At 35.7% G+C, this 21,017-nt stretch overlaps 3 protein-coding genes and 1 non-coding gene across 7 annotated transcripts; 2 read left to right on the top strand and 2 right to left on the bottom strand.

Annotated features, from left to right (window-relative positions):
• Positions 1 to 1,531: 1,531 nt before the first annotated feature.
• On the bottom strand, positions 1,532 to 6,350 carry LOC121800126 (lysophospholipid acyltransferase 1-like). The gene is made up of 8 exons (XM_042199702.1): positions 5,847 to 6,350; positions 4,542 to 4,597; positions 3,725 to 3,945; positions 3,220 to 3,628; positions 2,585 to 2,670; positions 2,158 to 2,221; positions 1,954 to 2,066; positions 1,532 to 1,865 (listed from the first exon to the last, which is right to left on the bottom strand). Exons 1-8 carry the CDS (start codon positions 6,152 to 6,154, stop codon positions 1,725 to 1,727), a joined length of 1,398 nt encoding a protein of 465 aa, XP_042055636.1. The 5' UTR covers positions 6,155 to 6,350; the 3' UTR covers positions 1,532 to 1,724.
• A 1,216-nt stretch (positions 6,351 to 7,566) lies between these two features.
• On the top strand, positions 7,567 to 13,228 carry LOC121800125 (protein EMBRYO SAC DEVELOPMENT ARREST 30-like). Its single transcript, XM_042199701.1, has 11 exons — positions 7,567 to 7,897; positions 8,091 to 8,314; positions 8,418 to 8,505; positions 9,533 to 9,603; positions 9,685 to 9,773; positions 9,853 to 10,096; positions 10,400 to 10,512; positions 10,593 to 10,683; positions 11,207 to 11,335; positions 11,711 to 12,264; positions 12,429 to 13,228. Exons 2-11 carry the CDS (start codon positions 8,126 to 8,128, stop codon positions 12,850 to 12,852), a joined length of 1,992 nt encoding a protein of 663 aa, XP_042055635.1. The 5' UTR covers positions 7,567 to 7,897; positions 8,091 to 8,125; the 3' UTR covers positions 12,853 to 13,228.
• A 1,237-nt stretch (positions 13,229 to 14,465) lies between these two features.
• LOC121800124 (probable NOT transcription complex subunit VIP2) lies at positions 14,466 to 20,397 on the bottom strand. 4 transcript variants are annotated; one of them, XM_042199697.1, is made up of 15 exons: positions 20,149 to 20,397; positions 19,468 to 19,566; positions 19,127 to 19,238; positions 18,860 to 19,041; positions 18,732 to 18,780; positions 18,497 to 18,643; positions 17,945 to 18,154; positions 17,773 to 17,865; positions 16,963 to 17,069; positions 16,742 to 16,882; positions 16,260 to 16,574; positions 16,026 to 16,078; positions 15,897 to 15,938; positions 14,893 to 15,037; positions 14,466 to 14,807 (listed from the first exon to the last, which is right to left on the bottom strand). In XM_042199697.1, the coding sequence occupies exons 2-15, from the start codon at positions 19,483 to 19,485 to the stop codon at positions 14,748 to 14,750; spliced, it is 1,674 nt and encodes a 557-aa protein (XP_042055631.1). In that variant the 5' UTR covers positions 19,486 to 19,566; positions 20,149 to 20,397; the 3' UTR covers positions 14,466 to 14,747. The 4 variants fall into 4 exon arrangements, with proteins under 4 accessions (XP_042055631.1, XP_042055633.1, XP_042055632.1 ...); XM_042199699.1 differs by having other exon boundaries at positions 18,860 to 19,038; XM_042199698.1 differs by having other exon boundaries at positions 19,468 to 19,558.
• On the top strand, positions 19,130 to 19,210 carry LOC121801676. The gene has a single exon (XR_006050620.1). It is a non-coding gene; the product is annotated as a small nucleolar RNA snoR35 (small nucleolar RNA).
• Positions 20,398 to 21,017: the final 620 nt, after the last annotated feature.

The raw sequence follows: 21,017 nt of genomic DNA, 5'->3' as shown, positions 1-21,017 counted from the left end.
CACGCTCTTAGATTCCTAAATAATTGCAATAATAATAATTTGTCACACATAAATAAAACACTCACATATTTTGATATATGGTTGAAATTATTTGTGTAGAATTGCAGCTTATCCTTTGAGGAGTAGGGTGGGGTTAAGGCCAGTTCATCAGCTACAACTGAGAGAATGACTATACCAATAATGTTGTGGATCAGCACATGTTAAACTTCGAGAAACATACATTTTTCTATCTCTTGCATGAGAGAGAGGTCCATAATTGATGATGACATTATTACAATATTTATTTATTCACAAAATTGGCTTCCTTAGTCTACCATTCGAGCCATTTTCTTTAAAAAAAAGAAGATCAATAACGGTTCTTCATTTACACTTGTAGCTTTGATGACTCTCGGCCTACTTATTGTGGCCCGAAACACTATACATGCCTTCAGATGCTATCCTTCCGCACAAAATTGGTTTCAAAGTTAGTCATCCAATCCAAGCCAATTGCTTTTTCAAAGAAATTAATCAATAATGATATACACTTGTAGCTTTGATGACTCGAACTTCTGGCCTGTTAATTGTGGCCCGAATTAAGATAAAACGCCTTCAGATACTACCTTTCCGCAAGTGGGGCCCACAGATAGGGTTGTGGGATCTGCCTCCATTTCATGTGGACAAAACAAATTTTAGTTTAGTAGGGTTTTAGTGTTAGGGATGAAGGAGAATTTAAGAGTTATGTTTGGACTTTTGTTTTTTTTCCTTTTTTTTTTTTTGTTTTTTTGTGCAATTTTCAAAATGACTAGTGTTAGAGGAAACAGAAATTGATTTCATTCATGTTGTTGCCAGCTGGATTAATTGAATTATATATCTGTTGTTTTTTATAATTCGGTTTGAGGTGGATTATTGGAAACTTTATTTGATCTTGACACCAAAGACACTCTGAATCACACATGGTTATATTCTGTTTTATTTGATTGGATTTAAAGCTTAAGAAAACGATGAATATTAAGGGTACTCCTATACTTGCATTTCAATCTATTATAGCTCATTTCAACTTTAGCCAAAACTAATAATGGAGTTGTATAGTATAACTGTAACACTTGATTTTTTTAAGTCTAGTTACATTCCATGTGTCGTTTGCGAATTTTCCACAATTTGTCTTGATTAAAATATAATACCACTACTATTCTTGTCTATATATAATAGTCTCATTTTTTTATCCATTTATAAAAATTAATCTCATTTCATTTTTTGATAAGTTCCTTTCATTTCATGTAAGGTGAAATTCATTCACCACTAATATTATTCCAAATTTCCAATCACCTTTTTTTAGAATTTGCCGTACTTTATCAGTATTTTATTACAATAATTGCTAAATACTTAAAAAATAATTTAACCATAACAAATTGTTGGAAACATTGTAAAATTTGATCAAATTCTAACCAAATTTTATGATTTTTATGGCTATTTGACCAAACCTCATGGATGGCCTTTCCGACAAAATAATAATATTCCCTGGTCACTTACCCTTACAAAAGTAAACACTCGGTTGAACAACATGGTTGATTTATACATGAAAAAGACCATAATTTATATTATGAAAAGCAATTTGATGCTTGGGATTTTCTTGCCAATTCATAAAATACAAAGAAACAATGAGATGGAGATGAATCAAATCTCTTTCTGTCAACTAATCTCAACCCAAGCCTCTCATGGATGAAACGCAAATGCGACTCGAGTTTTCACTCAGCTTTTCTAGCTTTTGATCGAGCTGGCCTTGCCGGCTTGATGATTTTTCCTAGCAGGAGCAAGACAACGGGAAGAACAGTGCCAATGTAGTAGACACTCCCGTATGCAGTGAGCGTCTCGTGCAGACTTAGTACCTGTGCATCGTGTATATATCATCAGATGTGCTCATGTTATCATTTGTCTTGTGAAGCAATGAGTATAAAATTGGAGAAGAGAACTAACCATGAAACCAACGGCTGAATAGTTCAACACGAGAAGGGTGTAAATGAAGTTGAATAAACCGAGTAGCTTCTTAACCAGACCTGCTTGGCTGGCTTGCTGCCATCTGTAAAGAGCTGCTCATGAATGGACGATGATGTTAGACATTTTTCCTTTGTGAAAATGCTTAGCCGTCATATGTAATGTTAACACTTCAAAAGAAGATACCTCTTGAACCAGCAATCATTAAAGCGGACTGAACAAAGAATATGATGTACCCGGGATACAGTCCCTGTGATGAATAAATTAAATTACATCAGTATATATATTGCTAATCTCAATTCAACCACCTGTATAAATTTGTCAAGGAAACTTCTGGTACAGTAAGATATTGTTGACGAATACATATAGTCTTGAATAGACAAGTCAAGAGCAGATGTAAAATATGGAAGACGGAAGCTACACTTAATTGAAGGGTGGATACGTTTCCTTGGAAAATTGTGTGAATATATTATACAACAGTCGTAACAATTTGTTTGTTAAAATTGCTCAATTTTTAGCTTTAGAGGAGAACTTGGCAGCTTGTTGGACACAGATTTACAAATGAAGTCAAACAAAAACACAACACAGGTACACGGACGGGATTTATACTTACATGCCACACTGCACTCACGGTTTGAGTAGCTAGCAACTGGAGGAATCCCGGTTTCTTGCCTTTCTGGATCAGCCTCTCATAGACATCTAAATAAAACAACGATTAGATGGATATTAAATTTATGTTTGGATAATCAAAAAGATAATGCATAGAGCTATAGCACAGTCATATCCGAATCACATGGCAACATATTTAGTCCACACCTATCACAATCCTGCAAAGCTCTTTACAGTTTTTCTAGCATTTCTTGTTAAACAATTAAAACATTATCAAATTACAAGGCTTAAGTTGCACACTGATGAACGTTAATTTAAATCTCTAGGAAACAACTAAAAGAGTCGCAGATTGATTAGATTGACAACAAATTAAATTCCAGCCAATCTCTTGATCAGATATTATGTAGAATACCTTTGTGAAAGTACTTTAATTACGATTGTGGAAATGTAAATAGAAGATCATAATATCTAGTTTGGTTAAACAGATCTAAATTAGTACTCCATTCATCATGGTCCTATGATTTGGAAAAGAAGTCGTCAAGTAAGATGAAATGCATTTCATTTTCATCAACAGGCTTATGAAAGGAGTTGGTTCTTTCAACCAGCAGGTATGCAGTTTATGAATGAAATTGAACTTACAGTGCCTAAGCCAGGTGCTGACTTGAATATTCCACACAAGTGGTATCTGCACTGCACTCTTGGCCAACTCGAGACCTAATATATCCACATTTATTGCACGGTCCCATTTGGGTTTGGGTGGATTTGAATCTGTCCAGCCACTGAATCCCAGTCCGGAAATAATAGTAGAAGCTTCTGAAATTGACCAAATAAAATAATACTTCCAACGAGCAGTGAAACCTGACATGTACTGGTAACTTAACTTCTTTAAGAACCCATATTCTTGGTACACTGGCTCTGTGAATCGAGAAAGTGGGAAATGTGGTACAAGATACAGATACAAGCCCATGCAGATAGCAGATTGCAGAATAGCTCTGAGAGTTGCGAAATAAGGAGAGGGGGGCCGTCCCTTATCAGAAGGCTGCCAAATCTATTAAAGTTGATATTGGAACTCTATTAGTACAAGTTTGTATGTTCCACAAGACAGGCAAAGAATTGACATAATAATAGAAATAAAATACAATACCCCTTTCCTCTCAGTCCATTCAATATAGTCTTTCATTTCATAAACAGGACCTGCAAAGTGACTTCCACAACACAGGCAGTAGCCAAAGTACTCCAATAATGATGGCATCTTCAGCAACCGATTTTTCTTTTGTGCTTCACGTAGATCCTCTTCTTTGAGGATTCCATCATTGTAGTTTATGACACATGATATAATTTTCAGAGTTATCACCATCAAAGCACCTGCAAATTGTGAACCCCAAGGACATGAACAAAAATCTGCTACAATATGATGGAAGTTTTATCCATTTGAATGGGAGTAGGTTAAATAGATTGTTGGCAATTGAAAGTAAAAATATAACATATAACTGTCCCACATCGGTGTCAAGAGAAAACTGAAACTAGTATATAAGTCTCATGGGCCACTCCTCTTATCACCAATTGGTTTTAGGATGGAACCCATGGATTTCTATCATAGATAACTTACTAAAAGAAAACAGTAATATTTCGTACTTTAAAATTGATGAGCTTCTTATAACAAATAAACACCCGTAGAGGATTATTGGTTATGTTTACAAGAGTGAACTATCAGAAGGTAGCAGGCAACGAAGCAAAAGGAAGTTGAATAGGATGCAATTCAAAGATGTATACTAGTAGACGAATGCAAAAACATGGCTGTATTACTGGTTTCTGAAGTTATGTGCTCTATAGAAGTTCTTTACATAGGTTACAGAGGTTCACTAATGCAGGTTAACGTCAGAATGGACAAAGATAAACCTCTAAACCCTGAAACGGAAGAAAGTCAAAATTCAGCCACAAATAAATGAACAAGCGCTGACCTGTAGCATCAATACCTCCTTCCTTCCATGCATCACCACTCATGTAGTAGACATGGCTACACAGGTATGTCAAAAGTCAATTCATAAATAAATGCATAATTTAGCAGTGAGCAAAAAGGAACCGAATATCATATGTGATCTTTTAATTAAAACAAATTAATACTATATCATACTTAGCACCATCCAACTAATCTAAACCCAAATTTTACAACCCCAAAAGGTGAAACAATCCATAAATGTATATTACTCCCCCATCAAGCATAAGAGAACTTAAAAGTAGCACTTGCAAGTCACTCTTAAGGGCATATAGAACCACTAAATAGAGAGAGGCCCCCATTTCTTTTATTTCTAAACCAAAACAAGATGGCTGCAGTTGACAGTCAAACTGGTGACTTGCACTCTTCTCACCAGTACATGAGTTAGTTCAGTTTTATTTTGGATTTACAACAAAAAACTAAATACCAGGGTCTGAGCCTTTTAGTAATAATGTGATAAGGCACACCACATTAGACCTCAGAAGTCGGAACCCCAGCTACTGATGTCTCCACAAAAATGGCCTCACTTGTTAACAAAAAAATTAGAGTTAACACCATGTGAGTTTGCTTTCATGTGCCTAAGGTAGCTGCTAGTGAGTGTAAGAAAACAAATTACATGGTGTTAAATGTAAACAAATAATGATGAAAACTGAGTTTACACAATTATGTCTTTTTGTATTGTTCTTCAACAGCTGAAAGTAGAACCCAAGTTCCTTCAAAATGGATATGGTATATGCTTTGCTAATGAAGTACCCATTTCACAGTTGGCTTTCAGTTACAGCCTTATCAAAGTACTTTGCTTAAACGATTAGGTAGAGCTAGAATAACAACTAACTTAATCCATCGCACCAATTATAAAGGGTAGCTTCTAGCATTTCAACAGCAAAAGATAGAACACTTCTCCAACCTCTAAGAATCTACTTAAACATATTCATAGTGTAAGACTACAGTACTGAACAAGCATGCAAAACAACACCTCGCACAAATTGGAAGATAACACCTCACAAACATGGAGAAGAAAGTACCAAAATTTGAATCAATGTATTGTTTTCAGTTCCAATTACCACGAAAATACCTTACCAAATGGAAAATAGCATCTATTCTTGAGTTGAAATTTTAAACATTCCCCTCATCAAATGACAATCCTTTCGATTTTTCGTTTCTCTTCCGTAATTCAAAACAAAACTCTATACTATATTCTAAAGCAAAAAAAGGCAACAAATAGATACGAATACCGAACAACAAGGAACGAATCAAAGCTGAAACATACCATCCGATAAGGTATCCAAACGCCAGGAAAAAGGTAATAATCCCACAGTGCTTTCGGGAAAGCGCCATCGACACGTAACCTAACAGCATCGGCACGACGAAATGCAGATTGGAGGAGAATCCGAAGGAGAGGTACGATAGAACAGCCCCGGTGGTGGCGGCGTAGAAGTGGCGGCCGGTGGGGCCCCCGGGGAAGAATCGGTGGAGGAAGCTGACAGGAATGGTGGCGACGAAGCATAGAAGGAAGCGGAGGACGGGGACCGAGACTCCGATCGCCGACGCCATGGAATCCATCTCCGGCAGCTCCATTTGTGGCGCCGCGGTGTGTAAATAACTGCCGATTTGTAGCTGTAGGGCAAGCGCCGGCGACTTGAACGAGGTGATTGTGATCGTATCGAAGGAGGGACAGAGTCAAGTTTGAAGCTTTTCTAGAGAGAGATTTTGGAGGAGAGAGAGAGAGAAGAGCACAGAGCGGTTAACCAATTGTTAGGTTATAATTTAATGTGCAAATATTATTTACACGCATTATATAACTTAGGCATTTATTTTCGAGTTTCGACATAACTCACACCTCAAATTCGCAACGTTACATAAATGAGATGGGTTAGCAAATCATCGAAGTTATCGATTCATTGTTTGAGACATGAGTTAGGAACTCATAAGTTATCGATTTATGGTTTGAGCAATCCAAATAATTTGCCTGAAATCGGTATACAATTCATATAGGTGGATAAAAAATCGATATGTCGCATTTATCATATTGAAAAAACATTAAAAAAAATTACTCCCTCCGTTCCATAGTAGTAGAGTCATTTTGCCATTTTGGTACATTCCATAGTAGTGGAGTCATTTCCCTTTTTAGTAAAAGTTAACACATTTCTTCTCACTTATTTTACTCTCTCTTACTTTATTCTCTCTTCATCTCTCTACTTTCTTAATCTCCGTGCCGAAAAGAAATGCCCCCACTACAATGGAACGGAGGGAGTACAATTTTTCGACATACCAGATTTTCAATACGGTTTGATACCATATAGTGTAAGTTTTGATACAATAGCAATATAAATTTTAAAATGTCGTGATAAATCGAATATACGTTATATATTGAAACTTTCAATGCATCCGTAGTATAGACTGAATACTCTAAATGAAATGGTATGACATAAAAGTATTCTAATACATAGATAAATTCGATATACTATAGAATAGTTTTTGATATACGTATAAATAGAACTATAGAGTATAACAATATTCCAATATTGTGTATTAAAATATTGTGTATTGAAATTCGATAGATTGTAAAGTATGAGAATTTAATGTGTGCTGCTAATGTTCTATGGTTGTTATATGCTAAATAATTTGAGCTTTTGTTAAATTTGATTGTGGTTTCAAATCTAATTATATTAAATAAAATTTGCATAATAATATTTCATAAGTTAAGATAGTACATCACATGAGAACAAGTTGAAACATAGTGATATTTTTCATTCTTTTTTAAGAGAACTTTTTATTCGTTATTAGAAGCTGGTTTACGAATATAATTGCGGATAAATATGAAATAAATAAACCAATGCACCATTATGAACAAATTAAGAACATTAAAAAGTACTTACTATAATAAAACTATAAAAATCTATCTTTTTCTTAAAATATTATTACTAATTGTTTCAGTGGGATATGAAAGTTAAAAATTATAGAGTAATAAAATTTACGAGAAAAAATTCATAAAAATATCGAATGATCGGAGCTGCCGACTGCCATCTCAACACTGTAAATCTCTAAACCCCAATTCACTCCATCTCTCACTCTTCACAAAGCGAAGCTGAAATTGAATCAATCCTTCAAATTTTATGGGGGATTCCATCGCGGCATCGATCCAATAAAAGAAATACAATTTAATATTCAAATGTTTCGTGATTTTGACGAAACCCGGATTTTTTTTGTGGGGTTATTAAATCTGCATTGGTGCTTGCTGCATTGGGAATTGATCTTCCTTTCTCTTTAATCAGCTGTTTAACTTGTTACTTGGCGCACTGTAGCTGAGCTACGATGCAGGTTTTCTACTTATTTGCTCGTTTTTGGATTTTATTTCTGTTGCAATTTGTTTGATCGGGATTTGGTTGAACTCAATCCAGATCACGTTAGGCTGGGCAGTATTCATATATTGCAATTGCGGTTGGTGTTGATTTGCTTGTGTTGGATGGCTATTTGATTTAGTTACTGTGGGTTTGTTGATTCTGCATTGCAGTTGTAGGGTGAGAGAGTGTTGGAGATTGGTTTGGTATGGCGTGGTCTGAAAGGATTAAAATGAAATCGAAGATAAAATGGGTGGCTCTTGCTGGACTAGTGTTGTCGTTTACTTCGATATTGGTGCATTTGTTCCTTGCAAAGTCGAGTGCCGGTCTTGTGATGTACAGTGGAGTCACTGCTTTCACTGAGGATTTAACTCACTTTGATGGCCCCATCAGAAAGGTGAATAATTGCTGGGTGCTTTATTTTCACTGATGAAGAAGCTTGTATGGTTCTCTTTTGGAATGTGTTGTTGATACATGGATGTTTGTCAATGCGAGTGTAGGGTGCTGGTTATAGAAGGTTGTGGGGAAGAGTCAATGCTTTGGATCACTTACAGCCGTATGCAAACCCAAGAAGTACTCCATATCTCGGTAATTTGTCCAAGTTGTTGCTATAGGATTCATGAGTTTCTAATTGTGGTACTTGTATGAATCTTGTTCTTAACTGAGTTTGTTGGTTATGTTTCGGATAATCTTCATGTTTTGTGTGATCGTGCATTGTCTGTTTCAGCTCTGGGACTTTTTCTTGCCGTTTAAATTTTCTTATATTTGTGAATTTAAACAAATGATGGTGCAAATTTGCACAGCTTGAAGGAGTTTATACTTTGATTCTCATGAATTACTAAATTTCTTTAATGTGCAGCTTTAAGATTGCCTCAAAATAGCGTTGAAGAGAAAAAAAAAGTTATTGCATTTCCGTATATACAAGTTGAAACAAATTTTAGGCTGAATGATTTGAGGGTATAGCTTACGCAGTATGCTAGGGACAATGAATTCATAGTTTGCATGGATTAGCATGAAACTTCCAGACACTTTGACCTACTACTAGTGCTACACGAAACCAAAGCCGCTTTTCTGAGGATAGATAGGATGTTAGAGCCTATAACTGGGTAATCTAAACCCATTCTACTTAGGATCTGACTAAGAACCAGGTTGAAATTGATTTCAACATCATCCATAAGAACAATGTCCTAATTCATGTACTCTTGAAGTAATATGTACTTTTCTGTCACTTCCTTTGGACCGTCTTTATATGCTCAATTGAAGATCTTTCTTGAACTAGAGTACCAATCCTTCAATTTGAAATGTTTCATGCACTTTCTATTCTTAGCAAATAGGCTAGTATAAGCTTGATAAGAATTCATTGTTCACTAGGTGTTGAGGCAATTCAGTTTTCCTATAATTGTTACTGATGCTGTATTGAACTTACTAAGTGATTGCAATTAGAAAATCCACACTTGTAATTTTAGCTTTATATGAACCCTTGATATATTCAATTAACTTTAAGTTGAAGGGAGGTGGTTTGCAGCTTGCTTAAATGATCTCTCTGTGATATATTCTTATGTGTGAACTACTGCTATTTTTTCAAATCTGAGATCTAATGGCATCTTTGTTTCAGTTCCCAATAAACAGAACAATGGTTTCATTTATGCTAAAATTCATGGCGGCTTTGAGAAGATTAGAACCTCGGTATTCTCACTTTACTTTTCTATTCTTTTGATTCACATTTCGTGGTTAATGTGATGTTTTAATTGGTTTTAACTTTGCTAGATCTGCGATCTTGTTGCTGTGGCGAGGCTTCTAAATGCCACCCTAGTCATACCAGAGATCCAACAGAGCCTTCAATCAAAAGGCGTCAGGTTTTTATTAAGTTTATGTAGAAATCATTAATACTCCAGGAGCATTTCCAATTACTGAATTGCATTTAATACTCCACAGTTCCAGCTTCAAGAGTTTTTCTTACCTTTATGACGAAGAACATTTTGTGGATGCTCTGGCAAGTGATGTAATCGTTGTAAAGAGCCTACCATCTCAGTTGATGGAGGGCCGGAAACAGAAACAATATCCAGTCTTCAAACCCAAGAGGTCTTCCTCTCCAAAATTTTATCTGCAAGAAGTTTTACCAAAACTAAAGAGTGCGAAGGTCATTGGCCTAATACTTAATGATGGAGGAGGCCTACAGGTACTACATATGTGTAATTGTCTTTTTTCATTGCATTCTTTGACTTGTTGTACAGAAACTATGTTCACCTGATATTATTTTAGTTCCTGGGTACTATCAAGTCTGCAGGTCAAACGATTAGGAATCAGTGTCTAAGTCCAGTCAAAAAGTGAAATTGTAAATAGTTTGTCATATTGTTTGAGTAAAAATGTTGTGAGTTTTGTCAGGAAAGCTGACAACTAAGCTACCATGAGGGTAAAACCCATCTTTTGATGATTGATAGTGGCTTTTGTCTTGTAACCTTTGCTCTATATTTCTGATCAGCCCATCCTCCCCTCAAGCTTGGTCGAGTACCAGAGGCTCAGGTGCCAAGTTGGATTTCATGTGCTGCGTTTTCGTGCAGAAATTTTGGAAGTTGCTCATCAAATGGTAGCAAGGCGAGTAATCTTTGGTTTTTATGCACATCTTTAAACAGCTGCTGTAGTATTAGCTTCTGACATGTAGTTCCATTCTACAGGCTACAAGGTTCTGGTCAACCATATATTGCTTACAATCCCGGGTTGAAGAGAGAGACCCTAGCTTATCATGGTTGTGCTGAACTTTTTCAGGTTGTTAATGCGTCTTGATTCTCAATGCTCATGGTTTTTCTTTATTTGTTTCTTTTCTTCCACTTTTCCCCTTTCATTCTCAGTTTTTTTAATAGAGGTGGTGGGATTGGATATTTAGAGAAAAAAATGTGTATTTTGAACAATTGAGGTTATATTTTGGAAGTATCTTCAACTGTGCATTCGATTTTGTATGCTATTTGCTTGTGGTTAGTTGAAAACTCAATGTATCTTGTATTGGTTTGTGGGTCATAATACGGTGATGGATTGTTTAGCTATTGTAACTAAAGATTAATAGTAATTTTTACAAATATAATACATTTAGTGACAGAAAAAAAAGAAATTGAATTCAAAAGCAGTGTTACTTTGGAATGGAGACAAAATAAGTGATGCATAAGTCTTTCACATAGTTATGGGAGGATATACACTTGCTGCAAGCACAAGATTATTACTATGGACTTTGTTGGTTTATTTTATACTTATATAAACTTCGTCCTACTCTCAAAATCTTATTTTTTCTGAACAGGACATACACACGGAACTTATTCAGTACCGTCGAGCACAGATGATTAAACAAGGATTAGTTGTAGAAGAGCTAAGTGTGGATTCATATGCTAGAAAGGGAAATGGTTCTTGCCCACTGATGCCAGAAGAGGTATTACTTTCTCGTGTTTCCTTTCTTTTTGTCTTCTAGTCTGGGTATTTATGTTAATAGTTAAGAAAGTGTCGTGTTAGTATTTTGTGCTTCAGTCCTTGCCTATTGATGTAGTAGGTTCTTAGCTGTTCTTTGTTCTGCTAGATTGAGATATGTATATGCGTTATCTGGAAGTTCTTGACTGTTTTTTACTTCTTCCATTTGCTTAAAATGTTATCTAGTTATTTTTGTAAGATAAAAAGAGGAAAATAACAGCATTCTCGGTCAAAAGCTTTAACATACGGTCTATGGAATCAAACATGAGTCATACAGCAATTTGCTATTATATATTCCTACTTGAAGCATGATGCTAATTCCATATCTAAAACAATTTAGGTTGGACTTCTCCTTCGAGCTATGGGTTACCCTCCTAGAACAAGAATATACTTGGCAGGTTCTGAAACCTTTGGTGGTCAAAGAGTACTGATTCCTTTACGTGCCATGTACGCCAATTTAGTGGATCGAACTTCTTTGTGCAGTAAACAAGAGTTGGCAAATGTAATTGGCTGGGAAAACCAACTTCCCACGGATTCTTATGTATTTCCAGCAAAAAAGAGTGCAAAGCAGCCAAAAGAAGATTGGAAAAGGGCTGGTCCGCGTCCCCGTCCTCTCCCTCCGCCTCCTGATAGGCCTATTTATGGACATGAGAGAGAAGGCTGGTATGGGTGGATTTTGGAAAAAGATTCAGAACCAGACCCTTCCCCAAATGATTTAAGGGACCAAGCTCATCGTTTGCTATGGGATGCTCTTGATTATATAGTCTCTCTGAAGGCTGACGCATTCTTTCCTGGTTTCGACAATGATGGTAGTGGATCTGCAGATTTTTCCAGCTTAGTCATGGGACATAGGTTGTTCGATATGGCCTCAACTAGAACATATAGACCCGACAGGTATATTGCCTGAATTTGATTTATTTAAGAGTTTGCTTACTTTTTTTTTGTGTTTTGCTCTGAGTCCTTAGCTTTTTCTGGGATGCTGGGGACTATGGTGTTTCTTGATCATGTTTCGTAAAATTGTTACCCCGTCAATGACATTTTCCTGTACATTTATGCAGGAAATATATTACCGAACTCTTAAACACCACCAGCGATCACATTTACCGTCCTCCACGCAATTGGACTCTTGCTGTAAGAGAACACCTCAACAAAAGCATGGGAGAAGACGGCATTATGAAAGGGTTTCGTCGGGTGAAACCAAAGTCATTTCTTTCGCACCCCCTGCCCGAGTGCTTATGCACAACCATCAAGCGTGCTGATCTTAAGCAGTTGCAGAAGAGCAGTAAATATAAAACCATATACGAAGGGCAAGATGAGTGCCCCAACGGAATTGCACGAGCTGGGCCACGAGAGAGCAGCGATGAGGATACCGAAGCACAAGAAGATGAAACTGATACAGATATTATAGAATCTGATGAAAGTAGCCAAGCTGAGACGATTCCCTCCATGGAGCAGGACGAGGAAATGGACCCCGATGATTAAGGTCAGTGTATAGTTACTTACAACTCTGCTTGATATGGGCCAATCAATACCGTTCTATTGAGTCGAAAGAGTGGACATTTTCGTGAAGAGTGTAGCTTTTCGAGGCGGTAAGAAGGCTTCACTTGTCGAGTCATACACAGGTTTTGAATATAGCTTTAGTTGAATATAGATTGATGATAATTGATAGAGGAATATGGCCTACACAGATTTTCTACACATATCTCATAGCAGTGTACATTTTTTCAATTGTTATTCTACATTTTTGGAATACTACTAAATAGTGCCATTTTGTGGTTTCTTTTCTAAGCGTTGATTATATCTGTAAATACTCCATTCGTCATTCAAAAAATAGTTTAATTTTGTCATTATTTTATTATTTTAGTCCGTCCATCAAAATTAATCCATTTCTAATTTTGTAAATTAGTGAATTTCTAAGCCTTATTGTGTTTTGTTACAGGTCCAAAATTAACTCACAATAAAGGCCTCTTAAAGAAGATTTTGAAAAATACAACAATTGTATAAAGTTAAAAATTATTGCCTTAAATAATATAGGAGTAATATGTTACAATTCGAATATAATTATTTAGCTTCAACGGTTTGGGTTTGTTTTCAATTCACATCCTACATGTACTCCTAACATAATATTAATATTAATACTTTTCAATGAATTGCCGTTATTTTCTTTATAAGAAGCCGACATTATTTTAACTCATTGTTTACGACGTTCATATATGATTTCTAAACGTCATATCAAATATAGTTTCACCAATTACTTTTGTTGCGAGCAGTAATTACAACAATTCAAACTTCATATTTTTTCGACTAATTTTCAAAGTTGCATGATCATCCAAAATTTTACCATACTTCGTGATTTTTCCAATAATTTGCCGTTATATTTATCAAAAGTATAATATTGTAGTAACTACTTGTTTTAGATTTTTGGAATTTGATTTTGTAACATTGTAATGATGATCTTGGTTTCGTTGTAAACATGTCATACTAATATCTTATCAATTGAGCTCTCCACCTTTAAAATATCATACCCATTAAAAGAATATATTTACCTCAAAATTCAATAAAAAAAGTCTAAAGACAATAGTAGTGTATAAATACTTCATAGGTAGTATTTAAAAAAATCACATATTTTTATAAAAATATATTATTAAATTAAAATAGTACATATTCTCCTCAACGCGCCTCCTCCTTAATTTCAGCTATTGATTTAATTGAAAATTTATATTATGTTGCCAAGTAAATATACATGCCAAAGTAAAGATTGAACAATTTTTACGAGGATATAATATATTTATGGCCCGCTTATAACGTGTCTAGATTAACATCAAGATTAAAACTGTTTTTAAAAACTAAAATTAAATATTAAAATTAATTTTATATGTTAATACTTAGTGTATACATGTAAAGACTTGAACAAAGATAAAAGATGAGGGCTTTGTTGGTCAAAATTATTTTGTAGATATGAAACATTCATAACCATATTGAAGGAATCATGGTCGTGGATTCGAATTCCAAATTTGGCAAAATTTTCCGACCTTTCATTAGAAAACACAAGGTGCCTCATAAGTCATTATCTCGCAAGACAAAACCATCAGAAATTTGAATAACATAACATCTTTTCTTCACAAAATTCAGCCAAATAAGCACAATATCTGAATCAGATTACAGAAATTTACTCTATCCTGCACTGCAACATATCTAATATCATGACACGCTCGTAGAGGCGACATCGTATTACAGAAATTTACTCTATCATGACATGCTCCTCTGAAAGGTGGCACATCGAACATCATCCAAAACGGGAACAATATTCTCTGTTATGATGTATACAACTCTAAATAGTGGATTAGACAGCGAGGGAGACTGGGGGAATAATACGGTTATTGCTGAGGTAGCGCAGGTCTTTTCTCAACCATTTCATATTGCAGGACGAAGTTATCCTGCAACAAGAGGAACATCCACTTATTCCTCGACCTACACGAAACATATACAGCCAAAACATATTTAAAACCATGTAATACAAACCTTTCTTGCTGTTTGCCACAGATTGGGGTCGAAACAGAAGTAGCAACCCCTCTCGTAACTGTTTGTTTTGACAAGAGGTTCCATATTCTTCACCCGCGTAAACCATAACCTCAGATCTTTGTGGTAAAACCATCCTCTGTTGTACCTGCAACAAAATTGTAAAGACGTGGCGTTCAGATATGATTCATCAACAGTATCTTGTTAACAGAGCCAACCCTGGGTTTCCAATAGTTTATATTGTTTCTAAAAAGAAAACAGGCATCTAAAAAAGTCAAGGTACGTAACTACATACAGCCCAAAGCTATCTCGCAAGGTTGAACCTAACCCTTTCAAGTCTTGAACTATAAGCAAATGAGCCCCCTCCATAATGTGTCCTACTCATGCACTCCGTGTTATGAAAATCACCATTCCAAATCCATCTCTTTCTTCACAATCTTGTAAAGGTGGCAAACTTTCCCATAATATAAACACGATATTTTCTTACTCCCTCCGTCCACCAAAAAGGCCTAAGGGTGGTGCGGTGCGGGTTTTAATAAAAGTGGTTGGAGTATTGTGAGTGGAGAAAATGTACCACCTTAAAGGTAATGTTAGTAATCATTAAAAACTGTATTGTAAGTGAATAAAGTGGTGGGTCATGTAGTAGAAAGGGCAAATAAGTTGATATATTGATGGCAAGATGTTATCGTTAGTATCTAAAAATGGAGAGGGGCTAATGTGTTGGACCTACCAAAATGGCAAAAGGGACTATATTTTGTGGATGGAGAGAATACTTTAAGTGTGTACCAAGCTCACTCATATTTATACAAGTAGGTAAAGCCAGTCGTTGAAGCTTTGAACAAACTATATTTATCACTCGTCTCCACGTGATTTTCAACTGTAATGGAAAACAGCGGGCTAAACTTTCATTATTACCTTTACATTAATGGAATTTCACTTCTAAATATGTGTGCCGTGTGAGGAAAAGCTGAAAAGAGAGACTAAGAATAAGGAATATAGAAACTTACAGTTCGTTTGCTGCAAAAAGTTGTGCCTCATCTTTTGGCATGCTATAAAAGGAAATTAGAATTACATAATTAGTGTGATCATTAGTCATTATAAATATTGAATTGTCTGAGAAACTGATAACTCGGTACCTGTAAAAGATGTAAAATAATGTTTCTGGACGGAATCTTGCGAAATAGGTTTGCTGTAAATACAAATAAAACACCCTTAGAGAGGATGGTAACAAAGTAATATTCTTCCCCCTGCTCGCACAAAAAAAAGAGAATAGACAATCTTGCTTTCGGTTGTGGTCTTGTGGAGGAGCTTGATTAGTGTAATAAAACAAAGTATTCTTGCACATTGAAGCTAAAACATAGTAATCTCACCTTTAAAGGGGGAGTCTGTTTAGCATAATAGCACTCCGGCACACTGAACTCAGGTTCTCCTCTGACAGGTTCATCGGACCACGGAGATGCAAACTTCTTGTTAAGAGTCTCAGATGAGTTCAAATTTAAACCTAGGGTCGTCAGATCAAGTCCCAGAGCAAGAGTGCTCAATGCTGGCTTTACCATTTTTATGACGCTTAACAGACCAACAATCCCATATTGATCCAGTACACTTTGGGATCCCGGCGTGGCTTTCATGTCTTTATCTCTAAATGGATTTATGAAACGAGATTGGGACTGCTGGAATTGCTGATACTGTTGCAGAAGATTATCATAAGATCCCAAGCAATTAAAAGTCCCAAAGCAATGATTGCCAGACTTATTATATTGCCCTTGGCAAATGATGTTCATCGCATTATAAAATAAGAGAAGCATTGAGTCACAAATAGTTCCGGCAATAACAAGCATAGGCTGTCCCATACCTCAGGACCATGAAAATGAAGATCTGAGTTGCCCGATGTTAGATAGGAAACCCCTGATCCATTTATTGAGGAAGCACGATGTTGTTGAGGATGATGTGATGAATATGAGCCACCAAAATTAAAACCAGAAGACCTCCCCATCTGGAAAATAGAAGCATCCAAGCATTAGGTCACACTCACAGAGTCATGTATGAAGCAATTGTTCAAGTACAGTAACTTACAGATAATTGCTGAGACTGCTGCATTAAATTTGTCATATTGTCGTGGATTTGTTCTTTTTGGTGAGCATTCATGGTATATTCAGCACTACCACCAACATTAAGACCGCCTGCAGAACAAATCGACTTAAAACCACTAAGGCACTAACCAATAAACAAATCACCAACTTGATCCAGCATATGTAATGGTCAAAATTTAAAAGGAGCATGTCTTTCCGTGTATGTTATATTTACATCCAGTATATATTGTCAATTTAATGTCTGCTTTTACATAGCTTTTACATCCAGAATGGCTAATAGCATGCCCTTCCTCTGGTGGGTCTACACTACATATTTCAAATTTTCAATCTATAAGTTCAGCCAGACAGCCAATTTAGTGTTCCATGAAAATCACATATTTATTGGGTAAATACTCCTCAGAAGTCAAGCTAGGGTGAGGACTTCGGACATTTTCCAAAATTTATGCTAAAAATGGAAAGGTCTAATGTGTATGACCTTAACCATAATGGACAGTTATTTAATGAGAGAAGAGAGTTATTGCCTTGGTCTATATATAAATATTACTAACATTTATCTAAAATTTCTATTATCATAAGATTATAAAAGGTATTCCACTGCCATACTATCTTTGATGCAATAAACGGCATATGATACTTAATGAGAAATAATAGTCACTTAGAATCTCTTTGAGGAAAATGGAATGACATAGAACACCACAGACCATCTAGACTTCCGTCTAGAATTGGATTGGTTCCCTCTAAAGAGCCGTGGTAAACATATCCCAGAATTTGAAGACTACAGATATTGAAGTACCTTTGTATCCCGGTAAAGCAGGGAAATCTTCATTTTGGATGCTGAATTCTTGGTTCTGCTGACCAAAACCGATGTTATGCTTTTGCATCATACCTTCACAGCAAGGAGATTCGAAAATAAGTAATTCTGCCACTTCAAAAGGGAACAAAAAACAATTCGTAAATTGAGTAACCTATTTGACCATGAGAGCCACCAGCTGAAGGGGGACGCCCTGATAGCTGAGGAAAATCATTTACATCAAAAGTAGCATTGTCATGGGCATTTGACTCATTTAGTAATGCCATAAAACTAAAACTATTATTCCCAGCTTGAAATTGGTTTTGAGAAAGTGGCACACCAGCACCAGAATAAGAATTTCCCAGCATGGATACCACCTGCGGAGCTGAAAAATGAATCTGTCAATCAATAGTATTAAGAAAAAGGGAAAGATGCAGACTCTGATTTGGATTCCATAATTTCAAATATCTTCTCTCAAGCAATACATAGCAGATTCGGATACAGCATTCCAAAATCCAATACCAGCAAATGATGAAAAGTCACCGTTAGAATTTAATTTTTTTTATAGCAACTAGTAAAAGTTCAGTGAATGATATATGTGCAGTATGTCTTGATTTTTAAAGACATAACTGCATCCCCATGATATGCATTTTATTTTCAAATCAGGCTATGATCAATACATGTCAGAGCCACCAGAAAATCGCACCGAGAAACAGCAAATAATTACCTGTCAGATTCAAACGCGAAGCAAGACCAGGGATGTTTCCAACGCCCGTAGAGCTTGACCCCCTTGAAGCATTGCCCCCGCCCACAAGACCACCAATAGTATTTGCAATTCTTCCTGTATTTCCCATATTTGGAAGCACACCTGGGCCTAAAAGCATCCAGTTGTGCCAATTAGTCCTTGTAACCCAGGACAGAATACAACATATGCAAACCAATTGAACTATCAATACTCATACCCCCTGTATTATTAAGACCTGAATGTCCATGTGAACTTCCCAAAGATAGCTGCATCAAAAGGTCATCACCAGGATAAGGACTATATCAAATTATTAATCTCATACCAAATCTAGATATATATATTTACCTGAGAAATTGCATTAGGGAGACTATTTATCCCATATCTCCCATTAGACACGCTTCCTGGAGCTTGTTGAACACCATTTGGAAGACCACCAATATTTCCCGAATTTCTTGATGCATAAGGCCCGGGCATGTTAGACATGCTAAAGCTATTATGGATATTGTGAAGCCCCTGAAGATTACCTGCTGATGAGAAAATACATTATTTACTTCATTCATCCGTATAGATAATAAATATCAAGTCTCAACTCAAGCAATTTATAGCGCATACCACCGGACTGGTTTAAGGCAGCTCCAGATGAACCTGATTGTGCAGAAAAGGAAGTTGCAAAAGCTCTTCCAGCATTATCGGGAATATTTGAATTCGATCCATTCAAACCAGACTGTGTCCACATTTCAATGTTGATTTAGTTTATACGTAATCCAAAAACAAATGCACTTAGATTGGAAAGAAAAATTAACCTATTCAGTTAAGTGGCACGGCGTATAACAGTCAAATTCTATTTAGTTTTCTATTCTTAATTTTACATATATTATATCATAAGCATGAATTAGCTAATTGACAGAATCAGAAACTCTAACCAAGTGGGCTACAACGAGATAAAAACTTACACTTAGTACCCCTGACATTGTGAATACTCAAACCAAAAGGCAAAAGGTCATTCTTTTCCAGAGAGCTCCTATTATCTCTAATCCGAATCTTCTAGTGACCTGATGAAAATATCAGACAACATTCCACAAGAATCTATATGTACATATATAAAAGCACACAAAGCCATGTTTATCGCTACATTATCACGGTTTATCTATTGTGTAATCTGCAAGATGAAGTATTCATATGCTGTGTACCTTCTATATAAACTATAGAATCTAAACATGCCACTGTTTGGGGCATACACTCATCCACAATCCACAAAATACTTGCTCAATAAGTAAGTAATAATTTTATATATATTTATAAAATCTATGAGCTTATTAACGGTTACTACACATCAAATTCCATTTCAGAAAAAAAAAATCAAACGTTTCTTCGAAACCTAATCTTGATCACGAAACCAAATCAAACAAAAAACATATATATACATGTGAATTAACCAAACAATTCTACGACAAATTTCAATATCTCACAAATAACTATTATCCAATTTTAGATGCATAGATTCCAATTCAAGGAAAACGAACAAACTTGCAGATCTCATTACAAAAAAAGTGGAGTGAGATGGAAAGAGGAAGACGAATAAGAAGAAGCGCCACTGCAGAAGAAGATGCAACATTGGTGAAGAATGAGTTGACCTTATAAACAAATAGGAATAAGGCCTCTTTGATGTTGTAGCGTGTAGGCTGAGAAGAGCGCGGCGAGCACAAGTCCACGGCGGTAGCGGCGGGAGCTGACGTGCTGGTCGATCGCCCGATAATAATGAGAAAAGGAGGGGCTGCGGCGGTGGTTGTGGTGGTGGATTGCCGAGTTTCGCCGGAATTTTTGTGAAGAAGAAGGAATGTGTGAGAGAGAGTGTGTGTGTATGTGTGAGGTGAGGCTTTTCGAAGTTGTTTGATAAATGGGCATGATTTAGTTTACAGTATTAATTAATAATTAAGTGAGAGAAAAATCAATGTTACTAGTAATTACGAATTTTAAATCTATACTATGATATGGATACAAAATATACATATATGTATTACTTGTTACTCGGTAGTAAGTTTTAATGTGTTAAAACGATGCATATATGACTAATTAGTTTGATTTTCCTATACTTCTTAGAATTTCCTAAATTTCTTAAGTAATTTTAATATTTTATTTATTTTTAAAATTTATTAAAATAAGTAGATGGAAAGTTGTTAATTAATCAATTTAATTGATTTTAATATTTTTTTCCTTGAATAATCAGGATTTCTTTTAGTTTATTTCTTTTAAAATTTATTTCTCATATATTTAGGACTTGTTTGTATAAAGATCTTATTACTATGCTTTAATTTCGTCAGTGCAAGTCATCATTGTTTAGCTAACACACACTTTAGAAAATCTCATTATCAATGCCTTAAGTTGACAACTTTTGGCAAGATAATATTTCCAATATTTCATCCATTTTAACTTCTCCATTATTTTGATTTCATCCCAATTTCTACTCTTTGGGATCATAAAAACAATCAAATTAACAATTTAT

Source organism: Salvia splendens, chromosome 4 (genome assembly GCF_004379255.2).
Source record: "Salvia splendens isolate huo1 chromosome 4, SspV2, whole genome shotgun sequence".
Classification (NCBI taxonomy): domain Eukaryota; kingdom Viridiplantae; phylum Streptophyta; class Magnoliopsida; order Lamiales; family Lamiaceae; genus Salvia; species Salvia splendens.
This window is presented reverse-complemented; position numbering and strand designations above follow the sequence as displayed.

What these genes read in the sequence shown, in the direction of transcription:
- LOC121800124 (XM_042199697.1), bottom strand. An exon ending in TCCCTAATGCAATTTCTCAG is followed by an intron (nt 18,781 to 18,859) that starts GTAAATATATAT and finishes CTTTTGATGCAG; the next exon opens with CTATCTTTGGGAAGTTCACA. An exon ending in AGCAGTCTCAGCAATTATCT is followed by an intron (nt 16,883 to 16,962) that starts GTAAGTTACTGT and finishes TCTATTTTCCAG; the next exon opens with ATGGGGAGGTCTTCTGGTTT.
- LOC121800126 (XM_042199702.1), bottom strand. Translation starts at nt 6,154, where the DNA reads ATGGAGCTGCCGGAGATGGATTCCATGGCGTCGGCGATCGGAGTCTCG. An exon ending in AGGAGGTATTGATGCTACAG is followed by an intron (nt 3,946 to 4,541) that starts GTCAGCGCTTGT and finishes CACAATTTGCAG; the next exon opens with GTGCTTTGATGGTGATAACT. An exon ending in CCGTGAGTGCAGTGTGGCAT is followed by an intron (nt 2,222 to 2,584) that starts GTAAGTATAAAT and finishes TATTCATCACAG; the next exon opens with GGACTGTATCCCGGGTACAT.
- LOC121800125 (XM_042199701.1), top strand. Translation starts at nt 8,126, where the DNA reads ATGGCGTGGTCTGAAAGGATTAAAATGAAATCGAAGATAAAATGGGTG. An exon ending in AAGAAGTACTCCATATCTCG is followed by an intron (nt 8,506 to 9,532) that starts GTAATTTGTCCA and finishes TCTTTGTTTCAG; the next exon opens with TTCCCAATAAACAGAACAAT. An exon ending in ATGATGGAGGAGGCCTACAG is followed by an intron (nt 10,097 to 10,399) that starts GTACTACATATG and finishes ATTTCTGATCAG; the next exon opens with CCCATCCTCCCCTCAAGCTT.